Source organism: Erinaceus europaeus, chromosome 2 (genome assembly GCF_950295315.1).
Source record: "Erinaceus europaeus chromosome 2, mEriEur2.1, whole genome shotgun sequence".
NCBI classification, from domain to species: domain Eukaryota; kingdom Metazoa; phylum Chordata; class Mammalia; order Eulipotyphla; family Erinaceidae; genus Erinaceus; species Erinaceus europaeus.
The window spans coordinates 132,454,687-132,464,912 of record NC_080163.1 but is presented as its reverse complement, the minus strand read 5'-3'; the positions used below and the strand labels follow the sequence as shown (position 1 = coordinate 132,464,912).

Genomic DNA, 10,226 nt, shown 5'->3' with positions numbered 1-10,226 from the left:
ATTCATAATGCAGGCACCAAACCCAGCGATAACCCTGGAAGCCAAAAAAATAAACCAGACCTAGAGTAGGAATAATGCTAGCTTTCCGCTTCTGTAAACCCAGCTGCTTTCAGTAAGGTAGGATGTTTGTTTCTGGAAAAACAAGGTGTTTTTGTACCAAGATGTGGTGCAAGTCTAAAAGCACCCCCCCACCCATTAGATTTCAGGTAAACGAGCCAAGTCCCGGAACCTGTGCAAAACTATTGTATGTAACCAATGCTGGCACATGCTGCAAACAGTATGAAAAGATGCTTGTGACTGTGCTTAGGTGTTCAGTCCTTGGGTATCTCCTGTGTGAGTCTTCCCTGGGCTGGACCCTCAGCTGAGTAGGCTTAAATAAGATTCATACTCAGCCACCTAACTTGGTGTGGAGTATTGTGATTTCTGCGTGGAGAATTCTATCCCATTACAGTAGGTGAATGGCTATTGGCATGTGTATAAAATACAAGTCCTTTCCCCTGACTTTGAGTATTTCACCCACCCATGTAAAGCTGCAAGCACATAAAATGAGTGTGCTTTTTTTTAAAATAATGGTTATTTTTTTTAACTTTATTTATTTGTTATTGGGTAGAGACAGAGAGAAACTGAGAGAGAAGGGGGACATAGAGAGGAAGAGAGACAAAGTGACACCTGCAGACCTGCTTCACCACCTGTGAAATGATTCCCCTACAGGTGGGGAGCCGGGGGCTTGAACCGGGATCCTGACCAGTCCTTGCCCTTTGCGCCACGTGCGCTTAACCCACTGCGCTACCTCCCGACTCCCTGTGCTTTTTAATTTCTTAAGAAATATATATATTTTAAACCAGAGAACTGCTCAACTCTGGTATATGTTGATTCTGGGGATTGAACCTGGGATCTTGAGCCTTAGGTAATCTGGTGTGCTACAACCTGGTCCCTAGAAATATTTTTCTTTAAAAGAGATATTATCATGGTCTGGGAGGTGGTGCAGTGGATAAAATATTAGCCTCTCAACCATGAGGTCCTGAGTTCAATCCCCAGCAGCACATGTACCAGAGTGATATCTGGTTCTTTCTCCTCCTATCTTTCTCATGAGTAAATAAATAAAATATTTTTAAAAAGATATTATCGCACATGAAATAGAATTTCAGAGAAGAGAGAATGGAGGAAGTTGGGGGTGGGTGCTGGCGCACCGGGTCAAATGAACATAGTTCGAACTGCAAGGACCCATGGAAGGATGGGATTGGAGCCCCAGCTCCCCACCTGCAGGGGACGGTGGTCACTTCACAAGCAGTGAAGCGGTCTGCAGGGGTCTACCTTTGTCTCTCCCTCTCTGTCTCCCCCTCCTCTCTCAATTTGTCTCTGGTCTATCCAATAAAATGGAAAAAAATGTCCACCAGTGGATCTGTAGTGCAGGCATTGAGCTCCAGTGATAACTCTGGAGGGAAAACAAAAGTAAAAAGCTGGAACATCATCCGGTACAAGCAGTACTAGGAATCAAATGAGGAGCTTCTAGAATGCAAGTACTGTGCTTTACCAGTTGAGCTATTTCCCCAGAATATTGACACCAATGTTTTACTTTAAATATATATATATATTTGGGAGTTGGGTGGCAGCACAGCGGGTTAAGCACAGGTGGCGCAAAGGGCAAGTACCAACGAAAGGATCCCGGTTCTAGCCCCTGGCTCCCCACCTGCAGGGGAGTTGCTTCACAGGTGGTAAAGCAGGTCTTCAGGTGTCTGTCTTTCTCTCCCCCTCTCTGTCTTCCCCTCCTCTCTCCATTTCTCTGCCCTATCCAACAACAGCAATGGTAACAATAACAACAACAACATCAAGGGTAACAAAATGGGGGAGATGACCTCCAGGAGCATTGGAGTCATAGTGCAGGCACCTAGCCCCAGCAATAACCCTGGAGGGTATATATGTAAGAAGTGCTTGTCTAGATCTGGTCGGAGCCAGCCGACCAGGAACAGATCCTGAGAGAACATGAGGATTGAGAAAAGAAAGAAGACAGTGAAATGGGATCGGGAGGGCTCCAGCCCAATGACTGGCAGCCCAGATTTATTTTTCTCACAGTCTTTTATACTTAAAGCATGCATCTTGTAACTTTGTAAATTCCTCAAGACATAAGCAAGGTACAGTGAAAGTACCTTGCAGTCATGGGTGTAAAAGTACATGCAGATAACTATTTTTACCCAGGGAGTTTGTCTGCAAAGTCTTTATCATTTTCCCAAGGAGTCTGCAAAGCCTTTATCATTTTCTAAGCTTTCTCTAATCATCCTAAGAGAAAGGTCAGGGGCTCACAGAAAGCCTACTTTGCCAGCCTTTTGCTCACAGGCCCAGGGGCCTTGCCTTTCAAGGACCTGCTGCCTCCGACATCTAGACATCTGACAGCTAAGCCAGATACCTTACAGAGAGGCAGAGAGAGGTCACATCGGCCAATCCTGACAGTTCCTGACACAGGAATCCAACTGTGCATAAAATCTGGCCAAGGGAATTGATCTTGAGTCTGCTCAAGCTCTAACTGCTGAGACTCCCAGAAACACTGAAGAAAGGGGGTGAGGAAGAGCAGCAGTGGAGAGAGTGTGTGTCTGAAGCAGGAGAGTGTGGTGACTAGATGGTTGGGATTGGGTGTAGAGGAGGTTAAAGGCACAGCAAAGTGCCTAGAGCATATGGTGGACGGAGAGGCCCTATCGGCCAGCTAGTTTGCCCCAAAGCCTGATCACAGGGTATGGATTCCTACCTTCCAGGAAAATACTTGGTGGGGACCTTGGAGGTGGGACAGTGGATAAAGCCCTGGACTTTCAAGAATGCTCTAATTTTCTCTGTCTCTCTTATTAGCAAATAAATAAATAAATCTTTTTTTTTAAAAAAAGAGCTTCTTGGGTCAGGTCCCTTAGAAGCTGTCCTGCACCAAGAAGCAGAAAACAGACTGAGAATCCAGGTTCCCCCAGGGAGGACTTGAATTTTCCCCCATAGTAGTCAGGACCCCAGGAGGGTGGCACAGCCTTAGCTCTCTGAGCAGCAGGAGCAGCCTAAGGATGCTGTCACGGCGGCCCCTGGTGGATGACAGGGGTAACTGCAGCCTGCCTCCCCCAGGCTGTACACAGACGCAAAAAACCAATACTTTTACACAGATGCTTTTATTGAGGAGACTGGGACTGGGGCAGGAGGAACCACAGATTTAGTTGGCAGCCAGGATCTCCTCCACCCAGGGCATGAGCTCTGTGACGCGGGCGTACACGGCAGGCGTAGAGGTGGAGCAGGTGCCGCTGCCCCAAGACACAATACCCACCAGGGTCCAGACTCCATCCTTCTGGCAGACCAGGGGGCCACCAGAGTCACCCTGTGGGAGGAGAAAGGACGTGTATGCAAGTCTGAGAGGATTGGCAGGGTCTTGGTGTACCCTAGTCTGCTGAGTCCCAGGGGTGGCCCACACCTAGATCCTTCCATCTGGTCAAACAGCACCGTGGTGGGGCACCTCCTCCCAGGGACCTTCAGTGGCTTCTCTAAACAGACTGCAACACCCAGCTCCCAGACGAGGGCAAACCCCCTGGGCAGCCCCAGCACCACCTGGACAGAGCCAGTCCTCAGGGACATTTGTTTTCCAGAACAGGGTGATTGTGTCAGGGGCCAGGAGCACCCCCAGGCCTGACCAGGCAGGGACAGCTCAGTGAGGCCCAGGGCCAGGGCATACCATGCAGGAGGACACGCCACTGGCGCCAGCACAGACCATGACATCGGTGATCTTGCTGCCCCAGAACTTCTTGCATTCGGCATTGGACAGGAGGGGCAGGGCGGCCTGCTGCAGCTTGTCAGGGGTCTTGTTGGCTGCAGGGACAGAGGCAGGATGTCAGGGACTACCGGGATGCCACCTCCCTGTGGTATCTGGGGATGAGCCCTGTACCCATGCCTTGGGCATCCTGTGTCCAGGAAACCAGTCCTTTGTGATTCCACACCCAGAGATGCTAACTTAGCTCCAAGTGCTTTGTTCAAACACAGCCTGGTGCATCTGGGCCTGTGAGCTGTGTGGTGGGCAAGGGAGTTGTGTCTTTCTCCAAAAAGGAAAGGACCTCTCATACACACACACACACACACACACACACACACACACACACACACACACACACACACACTGAGAGGTAACCTGGGAGCTCTCTCTCCTGCTGTCCCTTGATGGCTTCTGCTGGCCTGGAAAGGAGCTGGCAAGGTACATGGACTTAGCAGAGGTCTCAGGAGGCCAGAGAGAAAGAATCAGGTAGAGCAAATACCCAGGAGACAAGCCCAAATTAAACCTAGACCCTTGACAGGGCAGTCACATACACTGGTCACTCAGGTCTCGGGTCAAATTCTAGATTGTGGTTGGGGGGTGGGGTGCACTGCGGACTTTGTGCAGTTTAGTGAGGCTGAGTTGCTGATGCTTAGTGTTCCCTGCAAACAAATTGTGCAGGTGTCACTGTCAGATCTCTCCTGTGTGTATGTTGGTGTCGGTTTTTAGTTAAGAGAGTTTCAAATAAAGTAAAGGAGGGGGCTGGGCAGTGGTGTGCCTGGTTAAGCACACATACTTCTAAGTGCAAGGACAGGCACAAGGATCTGGTTCAAGCCTCCAGCTCCCTACCTGCAGATGTGTATCTTCCTCTCTATCTCCCTCTCCTCTCAATTTTTTCTGTCCTATCAAAAAAAAAAAAAAAGGCTTCCAGAAGCAGTGGATTAATAGTGAGAACCGAGATCCAGTGATAACCCTGGAGGCAAAAATAAATAAATAAATAAATAATAAAATAAAGTAATGAAGAGACAGATGATGATGTTGAAATTTAGGCCAGAATGGGGTAGATAGCATAATGGCTATTCAAAAGATTTTCATGCCTGAAGCTCTGAGCTTCCAGGTTCAATTCCCAGCATCACCAGAAGCCAGAACTGAGCACTGTTCTCTGTTTCAGTGTCTCTTTCTCTGTATGTGTGTATCTCTTTTTCATTAAAATAAATAAAGTATATATTTTTTATTTTTAACTTTCTCTTTTTATATTTATTTGACACTGAGATAAATTGAGAAAAAAGGGGAAAATAGAGAAGGAAAGAGACAGAGAGACACCTGCAGCCTTGCTCCACCACTCATGAAGCTTTCCCCCTGGCAGGTGGGGACCAGGGTCTTGAACCTGGGTCCTTGCCCTCTGTGTGTATTTAACCAGCTATGCCACCACCTGGCCCCTTTTTAAAACTTTAGCCCAAACAAGACAGAACTAACTGTATGGGTTCAGCCTGCTGTCCAACATTGTCCACCCCCAAGGCCAGGTGACCCCACACCCTCACCATTGTACTTGGTCTTGCCCCAGCCGGTGGTGGCGCACAGGGTGCCAGCGGGGAAGTCATCGTCAGCGCTGGGCAGGCAGACAGCAGACACGGACTGGGAGAAGCGGGCGGGTGTGGCCAGCTTGAGCAGGGTGATGTCGTTGCGGACAGTGAGCATGTTAAACTTGGGGTTCTTGAAAACCTATGAACAGTAAGGAGGAGTGGGTGGGGTGTGAAGTCCCAGAGGTCAAGCAGGGAAGGGGGTTTCAGGTAGACAAACTCCCTCCCTGGAGACCTGAGCAGGGGCTGCCAAGCTACCAGACAGAATGAGTTCTTGCCAGTGGCTCCTTGTACCCCTCATGCCCCCAGAACTCCATGGCTAAGCCTCCCCAGCGGGTGCAGCAGACTGGGTGTACCTGGGCAATCTTCAGAACCTGGATGTTCTCAGCATCAGAGGCCTGATCAAACTCCCCAGCCACAACCAGGTGGGAGGTCCTAGAGGAATAGGAGGTGTGAGGGCCAAGCATGGGCTTGTCAACCCCCACTGCCCTTTGGGGGCTTCCTGGCTCTCACCTGACCCCACAGTGGGCAGCAGTCACCACCCAGTTCTCGCTGATGAGGGAACCCCCGCAGAAGTGGAAACCAGTGCTGTCCTGGAGGAAGGAGTGGGGCTCAGTGTTGGATGGGACCCCATTAACACCACACCTAGGTAGCATCCCCCCAACCCTACTTGGACAGCCCACCGGTGTGCACCTCAGTCAGGTGCAGGACCCCCCCCCCCTCACCTGCAGGGACACCTGCCAGGGCCAGGAACCAGGGACAGCATCCTCGCCATTGACGATCCTCGACAGGCCACTCAGCACGGGGTGGATGGCAGGGACCCCACAGCCTGGGGGAGGAGAACGGGGAGGGGTGAAGGAGGGCTGAGGCCACAGCCTATGTGCAGGAGGCCTGTTGTCTCTACCACTCCTTCCAGGCAGGCACAGCCCCTGCGGCCCTACTCCACTCCTGCAGGAGACCTCCCCAGTACCTCAACCTATAAGCATGCTGCTGTTAACCTCACAGGGGTGCAGAGGGACAGGGCTGCTCCCTGCTGGAGCAGAGACAAACAGAAATCCACCTCCCTGGCTGCTCCTCAGTCCAGGCTTCCTCTGCAAATGTCTGGACCTCATGTTCTCAGGAAAATGGGGAGCCCCCATTGCCACCCTCACAGGTAAGAGATCCCCCATCATACTGGTGAGGCAAGGGAGGGGGGGCAGGGGGCAGGGGGTGGCCTGAAATGAAAAACAGGAAACTTCCAAGTGCTTGGGAAGTTAATTCTCGGTACAGTTTTTTCACAAACTCATGTAGAATTCTCTAGAGATTTCAAGAATGAATCATCAGATAAAATGTTAATTTTTCAATTTTGTGACAAAGTGGGACTTCAACTCTGCACCAGGAAAGGACACATTACAGGCTGTGGATATAGCTCGACAGTAGAGCACAGGTTTCATAGGTATGAGACACCTCTAGCACAAAAACAAAACAAAAAAACTGTAACCTTATAAGAGTGGGAAAAGGCAGGTGGTGAAACGGATATAGAGTATAATTCTGTCTATGTAAATGTTAACCAAGTTTATTATTTATTTAATATTATATGATCAGGAGAGGTCAGAGCATGCTAATATGTGGTGCCAGGGATTGAACCTGAGGCCTCACACTTGCAGAGCAGGTGTTCAACCTACTGAGCCACTTCCCTGGTTGCTAGTTTTTACAAATGTATACAGGGTTTATAGAGTTATAAATCTGCAAAAAAAATTACACAGAAATGACACAGCAAATTCAGGACAAGGTTCATCTTCAAAGGAGAAGAAAAGGAGAAAGGAGAAGGGGAACTTGCTGGATCTATTAAGAAACATCTGGGACCTGGCAGTAGTGCAGCAGGTTAAGCACACATGGCACAAAGCACAAGGATTGGAGTAAGGATCCCAGTTTGAGCTCCCGGTTCCCCACCTGCAGGGGGGTCGCTTCACAAGTGGTGAAGCAGGACTGCAGGTGTCTATCTTTCTCTTCTCCTCTCTGTCTTCCCTTCCTCTCTCGATTTCTCTCTGTCCTATCCAACAACAACAACAGCTATAACAACAACAACAATAACAATAGACAATAAGGGCAACAAAACGGAAAAAATGGCCTCCAGGAGCAGTGGATTCATGGTGCAGGCACCAAGCCCCAGCAATAACCCTGGAGGCAAAAAATAAATAAATGAATAAATAAATAAATAAATAAAAGAAAAAAAACATCTAAAGCAAATCTGCAAAAAGGTAAACACTTGCTAATTTCCAATTTAGGTATATGGATACTATATAAAAAGAACACTGCTCAGCTCTGACTTATGGTCATATCAGAGATTGAACCTGGAGCTATGAGCCTCAGGCCTGAAAGTTTTTTGCATAAACTGCTGTGCCATTTTTCCTAGCCTCATTCTCTTCTTCTTTTTTAAAAATGTTAAATAGTTGGCAGGGCCAGGAGGTGGTGTACCCAGCAGAGCACACACATTATTACTGCATGGAGAACCAGGCTTCAAGCCCCTGGTCACTATTTGCATGCAGAGAGATAGCTTCATGAACAGTGAAGCAGTGCTGCAGATGTCTTTCTCACCCTCTCTATCTCTCCCTTCCTTTCAATTTCTGCCTATCAAAAAAGAAAAGGAAGAGAAAGAGAAGAAAGAAATTCAAGAGCAGTTGATTCATTGTACAGACACCAAGTCCCAGAAATAACCCTGGTGGCAATAAAAAAATATAAATTAAAAAAGAAAAGGGGGGGCGGACTGTAGCACAGTGGGTTAAGTGAACATGGTGTGAAGCGTAAGGACCAGAATAAGGATCCCGGTTGAAGCTCCCTATTCCCTACCTGCAGGGGGGTTGCTTCACAAGTAGTGAAGCAGGTCTGCAGGTGTCTTACTCTCTCCTTCTCTGTCTTGCCCTCCTCTCTCGATTTCTTTCTGTCCTATCCAACAACAACAGCAGCAACAACAACAACAAAAATAACGATAAAACAACAATGGCAACAAAAAGGAAAAAAATAGCCTCCAGGAGCAGTGAATTCATAGCGCAGGCACAGTGCCTCAGCAATAACCCTGGAGGCAAAAAAAAAAAAAAGAAAGAAAGGAAGGAAGGAAGGAAGGAAGGGAGGAAGGAAGGGAGGAAGGAAGAAAAAGGAGGCAATGGCCACCTGGTTAAGCGCTCACATCACAGTGTGCAAGTACCCAGGCTGAAGCTCCTAGTCGCCACCTGAAGGGGGAAGACTTCACAACTGGTAAAGCAGGGCTACAAGTGTCTCTCTATCTCTTTCCCTCTCAATTTCTCTCTGTCTCTATGAAATAATAAATAAATAAACATACTACAGAAAAAAATGAAAAAAGGTGGCCTGGGAGCTAGCATAATAAAAGAGTACAAGACTAAGGGCAACAAAAGGGAATAAATAAATTTAAAATAAATTAAAAAATAAAAAGAGTACAAGACTTTAACCACAGGATCCCAAGTACGATATTTGGTAGAAACATGTGCCTTGCTTCTCTCATAGTCATTAATAATAGATCTTTTAAAAACATTAAAATAAATTAATACATTTTAATAAATTAAGAATTAAGAATCAAATAGAAAGCAAGTGTTTGGAGAAAGTAACTCAGGTGGTCCTAGAGGTACCGCAGTGGATAAAGCATTGGACTCTCAACTATGAGGTCCTAAGTTCAATCCCCTATAGCACATGTACCAGAGTGATGTCTGGTTCTTTCTCTCGCTCCTTCTTTCTCATTAATAAATAAATAAAATCTTTAAAATAAATAAATAAATAAAGTAACTCAGCTGGTAGAGTGTATGACTTGCATGCCTGTGGCTCTTGGCATTATTGTACCAAAGCACTGCTCTGTTTTTTGTTTTGTTTTTTGCCTCCAAGGTTATCGCTGGGTCTCGATGCCAGCACTATGAATCCACTGCTCCTAGCGGCTATTTTTCCCATTTTTATTGGATAGAATAGAGATAAATTGAGAGAGGAGGGGGAGACAGAGAGGAAGAGAGACAGAGAGGTGACTACCTGCAGGTGGGGAGCCAGGAGCTCAAACTGGGGTCTTTGAGCTTCATACTATGTGTGCTTAACCAGGTGGACCACCACCTGGCCCCCCATTGCTGATTTTTCTGTCTCTCATGTGAAACTCTAGCTCCTATGAAACAGGTAAAATAAACCCTTAGAGGGCCAGGGAAAGGACACAGAACTTTCATGCCTAAGGCCCCATAAGCTATAGGTTCAATCCCCAGCACAATCTTATGCCAGAGCTGATCTGTACTCTGGTTCCTTTCTCTTTTCCTTGCTTTGTCATAATAAATCTTTTAAAAAGAACCAATAATAATAATGACTTTTTTATGCTGACCTAGTGCCTGGCACAGTACATAGAAAGCCTTTCAGTGGTCTCTTGCAACCACACCTTCCTGTACCCAGAGCCCATCTGGAGTCTCCTCTGGAGTCTTAGACCTCAACAGGGCCCACAATGCTCTTCTCCAGGCCTGGCACAGGATGTGAAGGCTCAGGAAGCCCTAAAACTCGTCTCTTCCCTGTAAATTCAGGTTGCTTGTCCATGTATGAGGTCAAGGGTGCAGGAAAGGAGCTTCTAAGCTAGGTCTCAATTTCATTCCAGACAGAGCCTCTTGTGGGGGTCTCTCTGTTGCCCTCCTCTTAGGTCTGGCTGGTCCCCAGCCCTGGACACTCACCAAAAGCAGTCCCAACAAGGGCAAGGCAGGAAACAAGCCAGAGGAAGGCCATGGTGCTGCTGTCAGAGAGCTGTGCGAGTCCTGTCTGCCCCAGGGACCCTTTTGTATCCCTTGGAGTCCCCATGCCCCACCCTGCACCTCTGGCCCTGCCTGAGTCTGAACACCAGGGACCTTGGGTGATAAGAAATAGCCAATCCT

General features: G+C 47.8%; 1 protein-coding gene across 1 annotated transcript; it reads right to left on the bottom strand.

The window, feature by feature from the left end:
* Nucleotides 1-3,121: 3,121 nt before the first annotated feature.
* LOC103117515 (chymotrypsinogen B) lies at nucleotides 3,122-10,226 on the bottom strand. Its single transcript, XM_007527578.2, has 7 exons — nucleotides 10,029-10,226; nucleotides 6,072-6,175; nucleotides 5,860-5,939; nucleotides 5,703-5,781; nucleotides 5,308-5,488; nucleotides 3,695-3,828; nucleotides 3,122-3,343 (listed from the first exon to the last, which is right to left on the bottom strand). Exons 1-7 carry the CDS (start codon nucleotides 10,150-10,152, stop codon nucleotides 3,182-3,184), a joined length of 864 nt encoding a protein of 287 aa, XP_007527640.2. The 5' UTR covers nucleotides 10,153-10,226; the 3' UTR covers nucleotides 3,122-3,181.